The 20759-nt window shown below is 44.4% G+C and overlaps 1 protein-coding gene across 2 annotated transcripts in view; it reads left to right on the top strand.

The window, feature by feature from the left end:
* Nucleotides 1–15557, top strand: part of LOC114667768 (lysophosphatidic acid receptor 1-A-like) — a 44039-nt gene extending 28482 nt beyond the window's left edge. For both annotated transcript variants that reach the window (XM_028823205.2, XM_051920713.1), the window contains exons 2-3: nucleotides 4458–5219; nucleotides 14816–15557. In XM_028823205.2, the coding sequence (XP_028679038.1) occupies nucleotides 4490–5219; nucleotides 14816–15108 (1023 nt within the window). In that variant the 5' untranslated portion in view covers nucleotides 4458–4489 and the 3' untranslated portion in view covers nucleotides 15109–15557. The remainder of the gene's footprint in view (nucleotides 1–4457; nucleotides 5220–14815) is intronic.
* Nucleotides 15558–20759: the final 5202 nt, after the last annotated feature.

Raw genomic sequence — 20759 nt, 5'->3', positions numbered from 1 at the left:
ATAAATCAAGGTAAATAACATTCGATCTGGCTTTTATGTAAGTAACATATAAATGTTAATGTTTTGGGCACAAGCACTGTCCAGATCTAAACACTAACGTGGAGAGTCGCTCGCGTACTGAAGAGTCTATAGTTGCAGGTGGAAGCTGCCATTAGCATTGCCTTAGATGGAACTGAAAATAGTATCATACATAAAGATAGCGAAGAAAGTGATATCAGTGATTGTGAGCAACTGAGCTTCATAAATTCTGACACGAGCGATGAGGAGTTCTTGGGGTTTCCAGAAAACTAGAAGAGTGCTTGAACCTTAAAGTCTCTCCTCATTTGTTAACGACAGTGATGATGGTTCTTGATACCGCTGTTGACTTTACATGGTTGAAATATTATTCTGCTATATTTTATTGAATACCAGTAATGGCGCACTGCATGATAACGTGCAGTGAATACACTTGACTTGAGCATTCATAGTATTGATCCTCTTTCTCTGTACGTTTATCATTCGTTTGCTCAGAGGCTGATGCGCTTGTTGCTCTCAGAGCAGCTCTTCTTGTCTCCATCCTAGCAACCCAGCTTCTTCTCTTCTTTCCTCGGCATCTTTTCGCGTTAAAACTGATTAAGTCAGTGTTTGTGTTGCAATTACTTAGTACGATTTCTTTAATTTTTCACTTAAGCTGGTCTTCAGTCTGCCCCAAGAATGATTTAAGATATGAAAATGTAAGGGAAGTGACGGCGAAGGTGGTAGGGAATGAGAACGGCTCCCGTACACATGCGCCACACTGGTGCCCTGCTAGCCGCTGCCGAGAGTTGATTCTACAATAAATTAAAATTAAAATTAAATAAAAAGAGGAATAACCTTGGAGGTCAATCATCACCCCGAAAGCGGATAGTAGTCGTCACGTAGTATATGTGTACCCAATTTCAGGTCAGTGGGTCAAACGGTTTGCGAGCTACAGGTGATTTAAAATCCTGGGCAGACAAACAGACAGCCACGGTAGCGTATTATAGAAGATCATAGCAATGAAGGTGTTGTGGCCAAGTTTACTGTTAGCGGGTATAATAATAGACTTTAACTGAACGATCAACTGCTCGGCTAAATTATTGTTTTGTAAAAAAAAGAATTTTGATTGCGTGTTGTCTTGCTTAGACATTACAAATGGGAAGTTTTTGAAGCAGAAACACTGACAACTTTTAAAAAGCAACTGGATCTTCATGTATAAGGCAGCAGAATGAGCCCACATGGGCCGAGTGCTCGTCTCTTGTTTATAAAACTTGTATGAAGATGTTGCCTCCATTTGGTTTCCTTGTGAAAACGCCTGCTATTAAAGGTGCTAAACAGGGTTATGGTTGTCTGACCTGCGCAGTGCTTTGTGATGGCGTCTGCTATGACATGGGCTGTATGAAATAAAGATTAATTACTGTTGATTGTCTCGTACATCTGTGTAATTCTACTTATTCTAAAAGGCACTACTTAAAATTAATGTCTTTTGTGCCTTGCAAGGTGCTATGTATTTTTAATAATTGAAATGAAGTGTTGTATAAATGAAGACTTTGGTTAAAGTGTGTGATATTGCTCAATATAAAAATAATGACATAAAATAGATTATTTGGCTAATTAGTTACTCCATCCATCCATTTACTAACCCGCTGAATCCGAACACAGGGTCACGGGGGGTCTGCTGGAGCCAATCCCAGCCAACACAGGGCACAAGGCAGGAACCAATCCCGGGCAGGGTGTCAACCCACCGCAGGACATACACAAAAACACACACACACCAAGCACACACCAGGGCTAGGGATGCACCGATACCACTTTTTTGGAAAACGAGTACGAGTACTTGCATTTCAGTACTCGCCGATACCGAGTACTTAATAAAAACATGATTTAAATTTACAGGTAACAGCTTTAGTCATATAATTTAACAAAAAAAAGAAGAAACTCTCGTCTATCCACTGGGAGGTTAGGCTAATTAGCGACACGGGGCTAACACTGCTTGTCCAAATATCCGTGGTGAAACTAAACTCAGAGGAGGCTTGCAGTAGGCTATGGATATGTTTTTTCACAGAGTCGTGTAGTTTAGGCAGCTCCGTGTCAGTCATGTAGCGGCGGCTTGGGACATCATATCTGGGCTCCAGAACATGGAGGAGACGCAGGAATCCCACATTTTCTACCTCCGAGAGTGGCTGGTCACTCAATGCAATGTACTCGATAATTGCACGTGGATTGTCTCTGGACATTTTCTCTCGTCTTGCAAGAGTTTGCTGCAGCGTGGGTTGTGTTGGTTTAGAAGCGTGGGTCAACTCTTTGTACTCGTTGTTGTGTTGGGATTTTAGGGGCTTGATTAAATTACTTGTGTTAAATGCGCTACCTTTTGAGCCTCCTCTGGACAATTTCGCTGAGCACAATTTGCAGTCCGCCTTTGTTTTGTCGTCTTCATTCACTCTGAAATAGTTCCACACGGCTGACATGTCTCGCCTCACCTTGCCTTCTCCCCACTCTGAGCTGCAGCCGGGGCCTGGGGGCGGGCACTCGGCGCCTGTGATTAACCCCTTACACGCCGCTCAAACATAGACATTTCTCAGACCGTGGTATCGGTCCCCGGTATCGGGGGACTTTTAACGAGTACGAGTACTTTAGAAAATGTGGTATCGAGGCCGATACCAGATACCCGTTTCGGTATCGGTGCATCCCTAACCAGGGCCAATTTAGAATCGCCAATCCACCTAACCTGCATGTCTTTGGACTGTGGGAGGAAACCCACGCAGACAGAGGGAGAACATGCAAACTCCATTCAGGGAGGACCCGGGAAGCGAACCACAGGTCCCCAGGTCTCCCAACTGCGAGGCAGCAGCGCTACCCACTGCGCCACTGTGCCGCCCTAATTAGTTACTCTGTAAAGAATATTTTGCTTTTGAAGGCACTGTATAAAAGTTTTCATTTTTGTTTGCAGCGTCAGAGATTTGAGCGTAGACACACCTGGACTAACCAGCAGTGTGTGCTGCCAGAGCAGATTTGGGTCAAATAAACCCAAGAGGAGGAGGAAATCAATTTAAGCTCACTGCATGGAGTTTACGTGTTCTCCTTGTGTCCATGTAGTTTTCCTCCAGGTACTCTTGATTCTTACCAGAGTGTAAAGACATTCAGGTTAGGTTAAATTGGCCCAGATATGTTGTGTTCACACTGCAATGGGCTGGCATACCGCCTAGGGATTTTTTCTGCCTTATGGCCCGATGCTTTCTGGGATCAGCTCCAGCTACCCTGTAATGCTGCTGTGGGTAAGCAGGTTTAGAAAATGGGTGAATGGATAGTAATCTAAATGTTCCTCTGACCACTAGATTGACGTGTGCTAGTCTCATACTCCTCAGTACAACCCTGTGGTTTAGGCAGCAAGCAGGAACATATGGTGATATGATAGGTGAGCTCCTCGTGAGCACCACCAGAACTCTGAATGGTCACCAAGTATCCAGAAGTGTTTCTGACCCCTGACTTAAATTCTCTGAAGCTGGAAGGTAGTTGTGAACAAAGGCTCAACTGAAGTGAGGAAAGACAACTGGAGGAGAGAAGGTAAATTAGGGAATAAAGTACAGAAGCAAGTAAATGAACTAGCTGCCCCAAATCGCAGTTATTGTCTTCTGGCATCTAATTAGACCCTGAGGGCACAGGCTTTGTTAGTTTTGTTCTTGTGTATTCTTGTACCGTGTTCCTTGGTTGTCATTTGTTTCATGGTTTATTGTGAAATCAGCCTTGCATTGTGACTTTGGACTCCCCAGTTGTCATTTGGGTTTACCTAGAGTGCCATAAAGTCCACAGCGTTTTGTCCTATCAATAATATGGTATGTTACGGAAAAGAAACCCAGCAGTAGAATGACTGACTGCTCTATAAAATGTTGTGAAAGAAAACTTTGTTTTATTAGGATTAGCTCCCTTGAAAAGAGCTTCGTGCGACACTAAGGAGATCCTTGTCAAAGGTGGTACTGGCTCATTTGTGGTCCTCATTTTAAATCCCAGGATGCCCAGTAAAGGTAACTGGGTGATGTCCAAGGGGATTTTTCTGTCTTTCTTCCATACGAGGACAGGCAGTAGCAATGCAGCCTAACCGGTCACAAACAATTTCTACCGCTGCATGATGATGGAAATAGTTTCTGTGGTAATGTTTAATATGAATACACTTTAATAACACAGCTTGCCTTAACAGGGTGGGGGGGGGGGGTCACACAGTTCCATTTGACGAAAAATAAAATGACAGGCTAATATTAGTTCCATATATCTGTCTGTCTGTCACTCTCAACTAATGTCTCCGTAAACGTCTGAGTTTATTTCATGTTTCTTGCAGTAAATCGTTATGAATGAGAGTGCTGACGAGACCAGAGTTGGGGTAGTGGTGGCCATCACCATGGTTGTTCTTGACACGCATGTTGCTCTTTTATTTATAAGCTTTCCTTTCCTTCTTATTTTGGCAGGTTTTCTACTGTTCTAATCAGGCAAAGGCACCATGGAGAAGTGCTACTATGATGAGCCTATTGAGTTCTTCTACAACCACAGCACCAAAACCATCAGCCAGGAATGGCGGCCAAGGGACCGGCTGGTGGTTGGTCTGGGCCTTTCAGTCAGTATCATTGTCCTTCTAACAAATGGACTGGTAATGGCAGCCATCATCATGAACAAACGATTCCACTTTCCCATCTACTACCTTCTTGCCAACTTGGCAGCTGCTGACCTTTTTGCTGGTCTCTCCTACATGTTCTTGATGTTCCATACTGGACCCTGGACGAGGAATCTCACCCAAAATATGTGGTTTTTCCGCCAGGGCTTGCTGGACACCAGTCTGTCTGCCTCTGTAGCGAACCTTCTAGCTATTGCTGTGGAGCGACATAAAACTATCTTCACAATGCAGCTCCACAGCAAGATGACAAACCAGCGGGTGACCATTCTCATTGCATTTATCTGGATCTCGGCTATCCTGCTGGGCCTGGTCCCAAGTATGGGCTGGAACTGTCGATGCCATCTCTCAACTTGCTCCAACATGGCACCCATCTATAGCCGTAGCTACCTTATCTTTTGGGCTGTTCTGAACCTTCTAACGTTCTTTATCATGGTGGTAGTATACTTGCGCATCTTTATCTATGTCCGCAAGAAGACAACTCGCATGTCCCAGCACACAACCTACTCAAAGCAGAAGGAAACAGTGATGAACCTTATGAAGACAGTGACAATTATTCTGGGTAAGTTAATAAGCCATGGCTGACTGATTGGATGCTAAGTGGGACTCCATTGATGCTTTATTGGTGCTTGTATGTTTGAGAAATGGTTCTGTATGGTTCTCTGAATCCATGGAGCATTTTGGAGGTCATTCCAAGCTTCTTTAACAGCATCCTTAGTGGGACCTGATGAAACTGATGAGTGTTTCTTAACCATTGTTGGCTGTGTGCATAGCCTTACGTAGATCTTAGGTTAATCAAACTTTGCATTTGAATGTGCCCTACATAGCACACACAGTTGAAAGTAGATAGGCATTAACAAATCAGTCCTGGTGATATTTAGTGCATATTACTGTTAAAGTGTGTTTAAATAGCATTTAATAGCAAATATCAATCCTTTCATTTTTTTGAACTTCTATATAAGAAGCTATATAGCAACAGGCACGCTCAACAGTCATGATCTCTTCTAGTTGCTCATGGCTTTCATTTTAAATCCAGTCTTCTTTCTCATAGCAGCCCCAGAATAAACAGCTGAGGCTGTCTAGTAGCACAGTGATCCCGAGGCTGCTTGGAATTGAAGTCCTTTCTATGTAGTCCTGCTGCACTGTGATAATTTCATGTGTAATAGTGATATGATATGTTTATGAACTCTTTGAGGGCGGAATATGTTTTCCAAAAAGCAATGGTTTCACTCAGAAATCAACATAAAACGTCTGTTGCTGCATGCTGTGGCTATCAGTTTGCCAAGAATGTGCGGCTTACTTGCTGCCAGGCTGTCTTTGTGTGGCTGGGACACGGTCGCAGTGCATTACAATCTGGTTTCTACCTCTTATCGTTGTTAAGTGTCTGTCCTCCCTGGCGAACATTGTCAGTACCACGACTAGCTGGGAACCAATCAGCTGAAGCTGGAACCTCACATTCATCTTTGATCGCTTGTATCAAGAACTTGAGTACGACAACTCCTAGTCCAGTTCAGAGATAATAGGCGACAACGTCGTCCACAGAGTATTTTGCTTCACTCATTCGCTTTTATCTCTCGCCAGATGTCAGTGCCATTTTTGCCGTTGTGTGCGCCTTGCTACTCACGAGAGTGCAGGGAATCTCGGTCAAACCAATGAATCTAACTTTCCTTCTAGCAACGAGAGTGCAACTAAAATGTAACGGTGGATTTTGTCACAGTTTACAGTTGATTACCATCGTCAACTTTTGACAAAAGTCAACATCAGCCCTGAATGATAATACTTCTTTGCATTTATATAGTGCTTTTCTCACTACTCAAAGGCGCTCAGCAATTGCAGGTTAAGGACCTTGCTTAAGGGCCCAACAGAGCAGAGTCCCTATTGGCATTTACGGGATTCAAACCGACAACCTTCCGATTGCCAGTGCAGATCCCTATTTATTGTTAACGTATGTAGAAGATGGATGTCACAGTGAAACACAGTCTATGTGTTTATGTCATTTGTTTAAAAATGTTTTGATTTAATAATTATACCCAGAAGTACATTATACCTGTATCTTCTGAAACAGTCAATAATTATACATTCTGACTTTTTGGAAATTCCTAGTTACACTTCTCCATAAGCAAAGCATGCGCTTGTTTTTAATGGGCAATAAAATGGATGCAAAGATAGGTGTTTCTGGGGAAACTGAAAGCTTTGGATTTGATTTGCTTGATTTTTATAAGAGACTAGGGGACTTTGCCCCCTGCTTGCTTCTCTCCCCAACACCCGGCCTGCACTACGTGCCAGCCACTTGCCATCTCTGCCGCTCGTGTATGTGGATTTCACTTTCACCAAACAACCAATCTTAATTCTCGCGGATATGCCTCTTCATTTGGAAGAAACACTACTTTTCCCTGATGGCAACACGAATTAGATGATCTACAAGTGTCCGACTTAAACTGTAAAGCCATACATTATCTACATACTATGTCCATATATTCTAACTCTTTTCGCTGTTCTGTTATTTCACTGTCATAATTTCCATTTGTTATCGCTAATGCAATGTTTACTATCAGTTTTTTGAGATTTTCGCATTTTAGTACTTTCATAATCTCTAACCTGCTCTGCATGTGTATCGCTCCAACGTTTTTGAACCTCTTTATGACGTTCTACTTTGTCTTCTACTCTTTGTCTTTTATTTCCAACCCCACTTGCAGCTGAGAGCACAGGAACTGTGCCTGACAATAGCATTCACACGACTGAGAAGTGATTGGACTGTGGGCGTGGCCGTCAATGTTTGTTAGGAGGGCGGGACTTACTTGTCACTCTCTTGGCAAAAAGCTCCGTCTCGCGGACGTTGAAATTCCATCCATCCATTTTCCAACCCGCTGAATCTGAACACAGGGTCACGGGGGTCTGCTGGAGCCAATCCCAGCCAACACAGGGCACAAGGCAGGAAGCAATCCCGGGCAGGGTGCCAACCCACCGCAGGACACACACAAACACACCCACACACCAAGCACACACTAGGGCCAATTTAGAATCGCCAATCCACCTAACCTGCATGTCTTTGGACTGTGGGAGGAAACCGGAGCGCCCGGAGGAAACCCACGCAGACACGGGGAGAACATGCAAACTCCACGCAAGGAGGACCCGGGAAGCGAACCCAGGTCCCCAGGTCTAAAAACTGTGAGGCAGCAGCGCTACCCACTGCGCCACCGTGCCACCCTATTGGATGTAAATGTTTATATTTTTTGACCAATTCGAACTCTCATACAGTCACATCCCTTCTTTATGTGATTTATTTTGGAGTTCTGGCCTCTACACCACATGAATGCCCAGTTTACAGTAGCAGTGGTCTTTGCCAGTCTTGGATTTTAGCACAGTCAGTTACAGCAGACATACTGTACTGAGATTTTACTTTTAAGTATATTGCCTTTTCTTAAGTTGATGTCACATCACACAACTTCTAGGCGTTGGATATGTCAGACTGGCTGACTCAAAAAATCGATGGGCATGTTGCATTTAGTGACTGTGTGCCACCCTTCCAGCACAACCCTGCTTGCTCCTTTTTTGTACAGGGTGGGGCAGAAATAACCCCCACATTTTGAAAAATCACTATGGGGTCCCCAAAGCAGGTAGAGGGGTGCGGTCTGTTCCATTAGGTAGGGTACATAATAAAGTTTTCAGTCGTCACCATGCCGTGGTCGGGTGAGCATCGAGGCTTTGTAGTGGAGGCATTTTTCAAAAATGGCGAATCTGTAACTGCGATGCAGAGGGCGTTTCGCACACGGTTCGGTTTACATGCTAATGAAAGTGTTCCAGACCGGAAAACAATTTTGCTGTGGGTTCAAAGAGTAAGGGCAACAGGATCTGCACTGAAGAGAAAACCACCCGGACGTCCCAAAAATGTGAGAACACCCGAAAACATCGCTGCAGTGAGGGCTTCGATTGAGCCATCTCCAGCGCGTTCAGCACGGAAACATACCTCAGCTCTTCGGATTTCGGAAAGAACTGTGAGGCGCATTTTGCATACTGACCTTCATTGTGACATTTTGTGACTTTTTTCTGTGGGGGTACCTCAAGGCTGAGGTTTTCAAACATCGTCCTCGGTCCTTGGACCAACTAAAGGAGGCCATTCAAGAAGAAATTGAAGGAATTTTGCCCGACATGCTAGTGAGAGTGATGGAAAACTTCCAAGAACGGCTCCAAATGTGTATCAGCCGTCAAGGCCACCATTTGGACAATACAATTTTTAAAACTTAAAGTAAAAAAACTTTTTGATATCTACATTTGGGAAATAAAAAGTTTTTGATGATACCTTGTACCATTTTTTTTTTCAATCCCACTTTGAAATGTTGGAGTTATTTCTGCCCCACCCTGTAGCAGCCAGTAACATGCTGCCTGACAGAGCCAGTGCTATGTGAAGGGTTAACTGGGATGGCAAGCTCAGCCTCAACCTCTGCCTTTTTCTTTCCTTTTTTCCATTCTTGCATGGTCTGTAAAACATCAGACAAACGAGACCCCCATTTCTTATTCCTTGTCCGCTGCATTGTGTGAATTGTAGTTCCAGATGAGCATTCATTGGTCGTCAGCTCTCGTGCACACAGAGCCAACCCTGCGACTAAAGACAAAAATCACGCCTGTTTGACTTTATTGAAGAGGTTTGTGGACTAGATAGAGTAAGTCTCTAGGCACGTAACATTATGCGATTGGAACCATATTGGCAGGAATGCCTCCGACTTGCTAAGGTTATGTAAGTGAAGGCTACAACTGAAAACCTCTGGAAGTCCATCCATTTTCTAACCCGCTGAATCCGAACACAGGGTCACGGGGGGTCTGCTGGAGCCAATCCCAGCCAACACAGGGCACAAGGCAGGAACCAATCCCGGGCAGGGCGCCAACCCACCGCAGGACACACACAAACACACCAAGCACACACTAGGGCCAATTTAGAATTGCCAATCCACCTAACTTGCATGTCTTTGGACTGTGGGAGGAAACCCAAGCAGACACGGGGAGAACATGCAAACTCCACGCAGGGAGGACCTGGGAAGCGAACCCAGGTCTCCAGATCTCCCAGCTGCGAGGCACCAGCGCTACCCACTGCGCCACCGTGCCGCCACCTCTGGAAGTCTTTTTTTTTTTAAATTTTATTTATTAATTTTATTGTAATCATTCCATACAAATAGATCAATTTATAACAAAAAAAATTGAAGACAAATCAAACCCCACCCCTGAGAAGGAGAGCTTAGCCAAAGGAGAATTGCTTAGGGCTTTTTAATAAGGCAACAATAAACAAAAGAAAGGAAGAAATATATATATAGGTAAATAAAAAATGGAGAAGGGAAATAAATGCGGTAATAGTTATTTCTCTTATTCTAAAATAATATTGATTAGATCCTGCCAGGTTTTGAAAAAATTCTGTACAGATCCTCTAACTGAGAATTTGATTTTTTCCAATTTCAAATAATATAAAACATCGGTTTCCCACTGACTTATCAGAAGAGAGTTAGGATTCTTCCTATTTAACAACATAAGTCTGCGTGCCAAAAGTGTAGTGAATGCAATCACCGTTTGCTTGTCCTTCTCCAATTCAAGTCCATCTGGAAGAACACCGAACACAGCTGTTAGTGGGTTAGGAGGGATTGTGACCCCAAGGCTGTCTGAAAGGCACTTAAAGATTTTGGTCCAAAATGATGTTAGTTTGGTGCAGGCCCAGAACATGTGACCCAGTGAGGCTGGAGCTCGATTGCAGCGTTCACAGGTTGGATCTCGCCCTGGAAACATTTTGGACAGTTTTAAGCGAGACAGATGAGCTCGATATATAATTTTTAGTTGAATAATTAAAAAAAAAAAAGTCTTCTAATGTGTCATGGCCTTTAAATCATCTTTACTGTGGAACTGTCATGCACTTCTTGACAGAATATCTGCCCAGAAATGGAGTCCTTATATTAACAGGTAATGTCAAACTGCATGGTTTTGGTCAGATTTAAAGGAAGGCTTCCAGTAGAACAGGGGCTGCCAACTCCGGTCCTGGAGGACCACCGTGGCTACAGGTTTTCATTCCAACCCTTTTCTGTTTTTGATGCTAATTAACTTCTTTTGAATTCATTTTAATTGCATTGCTCTTGAAGACTCAGACTCCTTAATTGTTTCTTTTTCCTTAATTAGCAGCCAAACAATAATGAGATACAAAATGAGCCAAAACAGGACCAGCAAACTGTGACCATCACACAATATCTGAAAATAAAGAAAGGTGAAGGTCTCAAGGATGCTGATCTGCTCAGGTCCACAAACAGAGCTCTTAGAAAGAGAAAATCCACTATTTCAGAAATGTCTGCTAATACACAATGAGAGCAGCAACAAGCCGTGGACTTAAAGAACGAGTTTAATTAACAACGAGAATTGGCGCCTGATTAAGCAGCTGGTTGGAGTGAAATGGACTGGAGTTTGAGGCCCTGACTGAGTTGGTCTCCTGTTGGCTCACTCACTTCACGTTTCATTTCTGTTTGGGTGCCGTTTAAGGAAAGAAATGAAGCAACTCAGAGGAACGATGAAGAAATCTTAAAAAAAGCAATTCAATTTAAGTGAATTCACAAGAAGTTAATTAGCAGCAAAAGGGTTAAAATGAAAACCTGCAGCCATGGTGGTCCTCCAGGACTGGAGTTGGCGACCGCTGCAGTAGAGGGTGTGAATCTTAAAGTTCGTATGAGTTTAACTTGGTAGCTTTGGAGTTGTATGTAACAGAAAACGTCACACATAAATAACGTAATAACACAAGTTTAACGACATACATTATAAGCAATTGAAGAATCGTACGATTTATAAAGTTGTTGGGGTCAGTGTTAAAATGTGTTGCCCCAAATCAAACTTTCATTTACAGACCGGTTCTTTTTTCTAGTCTCTCTATTATAAAAGAAAATCCTGAGACGAGACGAGACTATTGCTATGAGGTTTGTTCAAATCCTGCCCTCCTCTCCACCATTTACGGTTCACACCCCTCGCCCCGCGGTCCTCTCATTGGTGTGAATGCGTTTGTCACTACACACTTCCTGCTCTCTCTCAGCTCTTAAACATTTTTTATGTTTTCCTCACTTTAAGATCCCAAATAAAGAAGACTTATTATGTCCAAATCTTATGGAAGAATTTCATCCTGAAGCGTTATCAACAGAAGTAATGAGCACACGGGCAATCGTAGCACCGAGAAACGATGAGGTCAGACGAATTAACACGAAAATTGTCAATCGGTTACACGGCAAATTGATTAAATGCTGTGAAAGGCGCTATATCAGTGCCGACCTGACACTGGAGGCACACAAAAAATAAAACACAAAGATTTATTTTTCGTCAGCCATGGGGCACATCTTCCCCGTGTCCCACAGGCCCAACACAGTCCCCACAACACACAAAAGACACTCTTTCTCCTCCACTCCTCCCAGGCAGCTTTGCCCTCTGGCACCTCAAGTAATGGCTGCAGGCTCTTCTTATAGCCCACCCGGAAGTGCTTCAGGTGGTAATTAACCTAATTAGGCTTCATCACAGACCAGGTGGGCTCGTTAACTTCTTGCAGCTTCCCCTGGCGATGGCCACAGAACCCAGCAGGGATGAGCTCTGAAGTCCCATGCCTGTGGTCCCGATGCAAACCAGGGGGGCTGCCACCAAGTGTTCCGGGTGGACGTAGCGTGGATCCCATGGCTGCTTCCCCGGCTCTAGTGTCAAACAGGCGTCCCGGCTGTCGGCCACAATGCGTATCAACAGACTCTGCTGAAACAGTTGGTGGTGATGGTGTGGAAGATGAAAACGTGACTTACAATATCACGAAGAATATCTACAACCGTTAACACCATTGAGCGGCAGAAACGCAAAGTGGCTAGTGCGTATCGCTGGCCTGGGGCTTGAAGAGCGAAGCGAGCAGGGGGGCAAAGCCATCCATTATCCAACCCGCTATGTCCTAACTACAGGGTCACGGGGGGTCTGCTGGAGCCAATCCCAGCTAACACAGGGCACAAGGCAGGAAACAAACCCCGGGCAGGGCGCCAGCACACACCAAGCACACACCAGAATGGCCAATGCACCTGACTTGCATGTCTTTGGACTGTGGGAGGAAACCCACGCAGACACAGGGAGAACACGGAAACTCCATGCAGGGAGGACCCGGGAAGCAAACCCCACTGCGCCACCGTGCTGCCCCCTATTACCTTTAATAATAATAATTCATTACATTTATATAGCGCTTTTCTCAGTACTCAAAGCGCTATCCACACGGGGAGGAAACGGGAAGCGAACCCACAATCTTCCACAGTCTCCTTACTGCAAAGCAGCAGCACTACCACTGCGCCACCTGTGAGAATGGAAAATACCTCAACACAAGTGCTTTATAAAGTCAAATACAGTAATCCCTCCTCCATCGCGGGGGTTGCGTTCCAGAGCCACCCGCGAAATAAGAATATCCGCGAAGTAGAAACCATATGTTTATATGGTTATTTTTATATTGTCATGCTTGGGTCACAGATTTGCGCAGAAACACAGGAGGTTGTAGAGAGACAGGAACGTTATTCAAACACTGCAAACAAACATTTGTCTCTTTTTCAAAAGTTTAAACTGTGCTCCATGACAAGACAGAGATGACAGTTCCGTCTCACAATTAAAAGAATGCAAACATATCTTCCTCTTCAAAGGAGTGCGTGTCAGGAGCAGAGACTGTCACAGAGATAGAGAGAAAAGCAAACAAATCAATAGGGCTGTTTGGCTTTTCAGTATGCGAAGCACCGCGGCACAAAGCTGTTGAAGGCGGCAGCTCACACCCCCTCCGTCAGGAGCAGGGAGAGAGAGAGATAGAGAGAGAGAGAGAGAGAGAGAGACAGAGACAGAGTTTGTTTTTCAATCAAAAATCAATACGTGCCCTTCGAACTTTTAAGTATGTGAAGCACCGTGCAGCATGTCGTTTCAGCAAGCAGCTGCACAAATGATAGCAACGTGAAGATAATCTTTCAGCATTTTTAGACGAGCGTCCGTATCGTCTAGGTGTGCGAACAGCCCCCCTGCTCAATCCCCCTATGTCAGGATCAAACAAAGTCAGCACAAGAGAGAGAGAAAGAGAAAAGTAAGCCGGGTAGCTTCTCAGCCATCTGCCAATAGCGTCCCTTGTATGAAATCAACTGGGCAAACCAACTGAGGAAGCAGGTACCAGAAATTAAAAGACCCATTGTCCGCAGAAACCCGCGAAGCAGCAAAAAATCCGCGATATATATTTAAATATGCTTACATATAAAATCCGCGATGGAGTGAAGCCGCGAAAGGCGAAGTGCGATATAGCGAGGGATTACTGTATCCGTTTAGTTTTTGTTCCTTCTCCATTAAAAGGTTGTCAGAAGCTATTCAGGGTGGATCTGACACAAGACAGGAACCAACCTGAACGTGACGCCAGTCCATGACATGGCACCCTCGCTAATGCCAGGCCAATGTTGACTAACTATAGCTGTGTTTCATTTTAGATGTAGTAGTAACTCCACACTGGAGTGCTTTACAAAGCTGTCAGCAGCCATTAGCCAATCTCTCTTTGTGTCGCAGATTGACGTGGCAGCAGCAGCAGCAGCAGCAGAAAGCACTAAAAACCTTCATTTGACATCTTTTGTAATGTGTACGGTCGAGAAGACGTTTCTTACAGTCTTTGTATGTAATACTTTCAGTAGGCCTGTGGCGCACAGCATCCTCTACAGGGCTCTGGTGATCTTTGAATCCCAAGGGTCACAAGTGCGTCATTTTCTCCTCCATTGTATTCCTGCCGATCGTTTTCAGGCTCTCGTTTTCTTGCTGTGGTTTCTGATTAGAATTAAAAAAGCTTGACTGGTTATTACATGCATACTTGTGTTTGTATATGTACACACACACACACACACATGGCAGCGCTCGAGTGTTCACAAGCAAGCAGGCTGCCTGCCAGTCAGCAGAGCCGCACAGTTTCGGCGAAATAGTTTGCAAGTCTCAACGTTGCCCTGCATGCCAGTGAGCTGAGTAAAGTGTTGATTGGGATGAGATTGATGTGGGATGGGGGGATGCAGGGGCCTGGATCCCATACCAGTAACCCTACTGCACTACAGGAATGTTCTTTCTGATGCTAGTCGGCCAGAATCTCATTTCTTCGCCTAACTGTCCGTTTTTCTCTTCACTCCTTAGGTGCGTTTGTCATCTGCTGGACCCCTGGCCTGGTTGTCCTCTTACTTGACGGAGTCTCTTGCAACTGTAATGTCTTGGAGTACGAGAAGTATTGCCTGGTGCTGGCAGAGTGCAACTCACTAGTCAATCCCATTGTTTACTCCTACCGAGATGTGGAAATGCGCAAGACCTTCAAGCGTATCCTGTGCTGCCAATTTGGCCAAAAGAAAGCCCCCAAATCTGTGAGGTTCAACACGCTGGAGCAGGAGATGATTTCAGACAATGGGCACAGCCACCCTAGCTCGGTGCTCTAGAGGATAAGGGTCTGGATGGACTGGACAGCGCCAGCAGCTGGAGGAATCTAAATATTATATGCATTCATAACAGTTGTGACAGTCCTCCAGGATCCGGCCCCGGCACACGTCTCTTACAATATGATTGTGACGTGTGAGCCGTAAGGACCGAGTGTGCGACTTTTCCATCTCGCCCAACGCACAGCCTGCCCTGCTTTCCTCCCCACAAATGGATTTCTCTACAAAGCCTTCCAAGAGAAAAGGGGGGTAATGTTGGCATTCAGGGGACTCTCAAGTGGCTCGGGCACCACATGTGGGAAAGCATACTGTGGTGTTTCGTAACAAAAGAAAAAACAGGAAAATGGAATTCTTTTATGAAAAGAGAAAAGTTCTAATGCTGTATCTCCATTTGTAAGGTTAATATACCTGCTTATTGCCAGGCTGCCTAAATAAAGCATCTGCCGGTAGAATTTTGTTTCCACCACTTTTATTCTGATAAAAATATTCTAAAAAAATATTCTGTTTATTTTTGTCTTTGATCAAATCCAAATAATGAGCGGTGAGTGTATGACATGTGAGGTGTGTTGTGGGAATCATTTAATGTTTCCTCTTATGGGGAAAACGCATTGCGACGGCTCAGTGGTTGGATGTTCTGTAGAAGACACTCCATCTTTTGATTCTGTATATTCTGGGTTACTAGTGTAACAATTGAGGCCGCTATTGACCTCTCGAACCCTCAGGTACCACGCCAAACACCAGGTAAAAGTCCAAGAATTATTTATTTGGACACTACTGAAGTGCACAAAGCACCGCCACTCCACAATACTCGTATAAACAACACAGTAATCAATCCTCCACACTCCCAGACACTTCGCCACCCTTCCTCCCAGCTCAGCTCAGCATACTGGTTTCCCAGAGTTCTTTATATAGTCCCTGACCTGGAAGCATTTCTCTTTCCTGTCCATGTGATCATGAACACTTCCGGGTCAGATAAAAAGCTCCTTTCTTCAACCCGGAAGTACGTCGTTTTTTCCTTCCTTTCGTGTGACCCTGATCATGACGCACTTCCGGGTTATAGGGCAAGTAAGAGTCCAGCAGCCTCCCTACAGTGACTCCTGGTGGTCCCCGTGGTATCCAGCAGGGCTGTGCATATAAACTACAAAGTCCATGAGGCCCTGCTGGAATTTGGGGAACGTCCATGCCATCGGGAGAGCTCCACCTGGCGGCCTGGGGGTGAGGGCCGGAATATTTAGCCGGCCACCCACCACACTAGTCATCCTGTCCTTAAAAGACTCACATACATACATAAATTAGACTGGACTGCCAATACTGATGCTCTGTGTAAGAAAGGACAGAGCTGACTATACTACCTTAGAAGGCTGGCGTCCTTCAACATCTGCAATAAGATGCTGCAGATGTTCTATCAGACGGTTGTGGCGAGCGCCCTCTTCTACGCGGTGGTGTGCTGGGGAGGCAGCATTAAGAGGAAAGACGCCGCACGCCTGGACAAACTGGTGAGGAAGGCAGGCTCTATTGTTGGCATGGAGCTGGACAGTTTAACATCTGTGGCGGAGCGACGGGCGCTGAGCAGACTCCTATCAATTATGGAGAATCCACTGCATCCACTGAACAGGATCATCTCCAGACAGAGGAGCAGCTTCAGGGACAGGCTGCTGTCACTGTCCTGCTCCACAGACAGATTGAGGAGATCGTTCCTCCACCAAACTATGCGATGCTTTAATTCCACCCGGGGGGGTAAACGTTAACATTTAACATTATACAAAGTTATTGTCTGTTTTTCACCTGCATTATTATCATTCTTTAATATTATTTATTGTATCAGTATGCTGCTGCTGAAGAATGTGAATTTCCCATTGGGATTAATAAAGTATCTATCTATCTATCTATCTATCTATCTATCATATAGTGCCTTTCACATCTATCTATCTATCATATAGTGCCTTTCACATCTATCTATCTATCTATCTATCTATCTATCTATCTATCTATCATATAGTGCCTTTCACATCTATCTATCTATCATATAGTGCCTTTCACATCCATCTATCTATCTATCTATCTATCTATCTATCTATCTATCTATCTATCTATCTATCTATCTACAGAGAAATCTCCACGTGAACCCAGGAGAAGTGGACATGTTAGGGTGGTGTGCCCATCTTACATCACACAGTCCCATTCTCACGTCTTTTATCCCATTAGAAACTCTTATTACACACGTGTGCACGCTAATGTTTTTGATTTTGATATATGAGGGGGGAGTCAAGCTAGAATTAGGTTAGGTTTAGGTTTATTTGTCATATATAGGTTAACACAGGGTCAACATACAATGAAATGTGTGTGACAAGAAAAACAAGTCACTCAGCCTAGATCTAATAAAGCTTAAAAAAAGATTACAAGTTAAAAATAGACAAGCCATATAAAATAAAATATGTACGTTTTAAAAGAAGTTATAGAGCAATATGAGTTGAATGAGCAGCAAGTACAAATGCCAGTTATTGCACAGATAATGTTTTATGAGTACAGATGCATATTCCATAAAGTGCAGACTCATGTTCCAGTCAGTACTCCGAGTGTGTGCAGGTACAGTGTGTGTGTGAGTAGTGTAATGTAGGTGTAATGTAAGTGTGTGTAAGTGTTCAGGTGTTGCTGTTGAGGAGTCGAATGGCCTGGTGGTAAAAACTGTTCTTAAGTCTTGTAGTCCGAGCAGCCAGACGGTAACAAGGAGAACAGCTGGCGTGATGGATGGCTGTGGTCCTTTATGATGCTGCTTGTCTTACGCAAGCACCGATGGAGGTAAACGTCTTCAATGGCAGGGAGACTCTTGCCCGTGATGTGCTCTGCTGCCTTCACCACTCTCTGTAGTGATTTCCGGCTGCTGGCAGAGCAGCTCCCATACCAGACAGTAATGCAGCCCGTCAGCAGACTCTCGACCACACTCCTGTAAAAGTTTGAGGTGATGTTGGCATTCATGCCAAACTTCCTCAGCCTCCTCAGGAAGTAGAGCCGCTGGCAAGCTTTCTTGACCACAGTGTCCATGTGAAGGGTCCACGTGAGATCCTCGGTGATGTTTACCCTGAGGAACTTGAATTAGAAAGTGGAATGAACCTTCACAAAACTGTCATTTCTCAATGGAGTCTCCACCACGTCTCAATGCACTTGTGCCACCTGCCTGGAAGTGCCAGCAGAATAAAAGGTTTTGTTTTGTACTCACAACTACTTGTTATTGTCGAAAACGACATGACGAGGGGTATTCCAGTCACCAGTGCAAGTTACTGTGACTCGCTGGAGACCAACGTGAAGCCTGCTATTCGATCAAAGTGACGGGGGACTGCTGTCTCAAGGGGTCCTTGTGCTGCAAGACACACTGCTAAGGACACCAAGGCTTGTCTGGAGTAACTGAAGTTTGAGGGATCCTCCTCATTCATGTGATTTCCACCATTTTGGACCACTAAAAAAAACCAAAAAACAAACATCTGAGTGGCCATCGATTCACGACAGATGAGGATGTGAAGAAAGCGGTGCACGAGTGGCTGGCGAGGACGACACAAAACTTTTTTATTCTGCTGGCACTTCCAGGCAGGTGGCGCCAGTGCATTGAGAAAGGTGGAGACTCCATCGAGACCTGACATGATCGGGTTTGTGAAGGTTCTTGCCATTTTCTAACTCTAGATTGACACCCCCTTGTACTTTATTAATCACTAGCCATGTGCGCCCAACTACGTTGCACGTGTTAAAGTTGTCTGTGAAGGACTCCCTGTTTAAACACGGCTGCCAGTCGTGAACTGGGCCCTTCGTCACACAGCATTATGATTTTTTATAAGGGAAACAAAATTACAAAACAAAACCATTGGACATTGATTCGATAGGAACGGCCTACTCGGGAATCACTGTCCGAATAGTAATTATGTGGTGGTGGAGGAGCATTTCTGCTTCTCTCCGTTCACAGTCTGTCTCGTTTTTACGACGCTGTCGTTTCCTCTCACGATCTCTTCTCAACCTTTCTCCAATCTCGCAGGTTGCTTTGTGACAATCCAAAGAGTAAGGAAGAAGCAATGCTTCTTTCTTGAACTCCAAACGCCTAATGATGGAAAATCGAAGAAGTGTGTCCGACTTATATACTCTGACTGCCGACTCCAAGAAGTGGGTGAACATTCGATTTGGACGAAGTGCTGCCAACGACGGTCGATAGAAACACAAAAAACCACAGTCTTGACAACGAAGCAGGTGTCAACGCCAGGTCTAAACACAAAGAGTGGTATCGACAGTGTTTGTAAAGAAAAGTAACAACCAAGGCAGTGTCAGGGGAACATGAATTCACAGACAAACAAAGATCAAGATCCAAATGAAGATTATATATAAAGATTAATTTAAAGCACAACAATTTGTTTAGTCTGAATGTCTGTGTTTTGAGGTGTGACTGGAGTACTACAGTCTTCAGTAGTATAAGCCTGGAGGAGATTCTTAATGCAATGCCTATGTTTTAGCTGTCTCTCTACTGCCATCTAGTGCTGCTTCTTCTAATTCATTCGCGGACAAACAAAGATCAAGATCCAAATGAAGATTATATATAGAGATTGAAGTAAAGTTGTCTTTTCACATAAACCTTTTAAAACCCTATACAGCACGGGTGTTGAACTCCGGTCCTGGTGGGCCGCCATGGCTGCAGGTTTTCATTCTAATCATCTTCTTCATTAGTGACCAGTTTCTGCTGCTAATTAACGTCTTTTTGCCTTCATTATAATTAACTTGACTCAGGCCCCTTAGTTGTCTCTTTTTCTTTAATTAGCAGCCAAACAATAAGGAGACTCAAAACGAGCCGACACACAACCAGCTCACCTGAGAATAAAGAAAGGTGAAGGTCTCAGTCATGTTGGTCTGCTCAGGTCACCGAAACATCTTGACGGCGTTCTTAGAAAAAACAGAAAAGGTAACAGTTTTGGAAATGTCTGCTGTGGCAGAATGAGAGCAACGACAAGCCACAGAATTAAATGACGAGTTTAATTAACAGCGAGAATCAGCTTCTCATTAAGAGACTGGTTGGAGTTTGAAATCCCAGTTCAGCTGTCGGCTCGTTTCGCGTCTCATTTCTGATTGGCTGCCATTTAATGAAGAAACGAATCAATTCAGAGGACTGAAGCCTTAAAAGCAGGGCTGTGAAAATGAAGGGAAAAAGGAGTTCATTAGCAGCAAGAACTGGTCACTGATTAAGAAGATGGTTAGAATGAAAACCTGCAGCCACTGTGGCCCTCCAGGAGCGGAGTTTGTCACCTCTGCTTTATAAGAATTAGAAATATTTCATGTTACGGTGGAATATTGTGGGTGAGAAGATGGTTTTTAATTCTAGCAGGGGAGGCCTACTGTGGGAAGGCACAGGTGTCATTGGTCAGCGGAGGTTTTGCTTATTCTCCATTTATTCTTTTGTGCATTTCAAAACACTCGACAGCACATTACAAAAGGATAAAACACAACCGGGGCAGCATGGTGGTGCAGTGGGTAGCGCTGCTGCTGCCTCGCAGTTAGGAGACCTGAGGTTCGCTTCCTGGGTCCTCCCTGCGTGGAGTCTGCATGTTCTCCCCATGGGTTTCCTCCCACCATCTAAAGACATGCAGGTTAGGGTGCATTGGTGGTCCTAAATTGTCCCTAGTGTG

The sequence above is a fragment of the Erpetoichthys calabaricus genome, chromosome 17 (assembly GCF_900747795.2).
Source record: "Erpetoichthys calabaricus chromosome 17, fErpCal1.3, whole genome shotgun sequence".
NCBI classification, from domain to species: Eukaryota; Metazoa; Chordata; class Cladistia; order Polypteriformes; family Polypteridae; genus Erpetoichthys; species Erpetoichthys calabaricus.
Note: the sequence above shows the minus strand (reverse complement) of the source record. Positions and strands in the feature narration are given on the sequence as shown.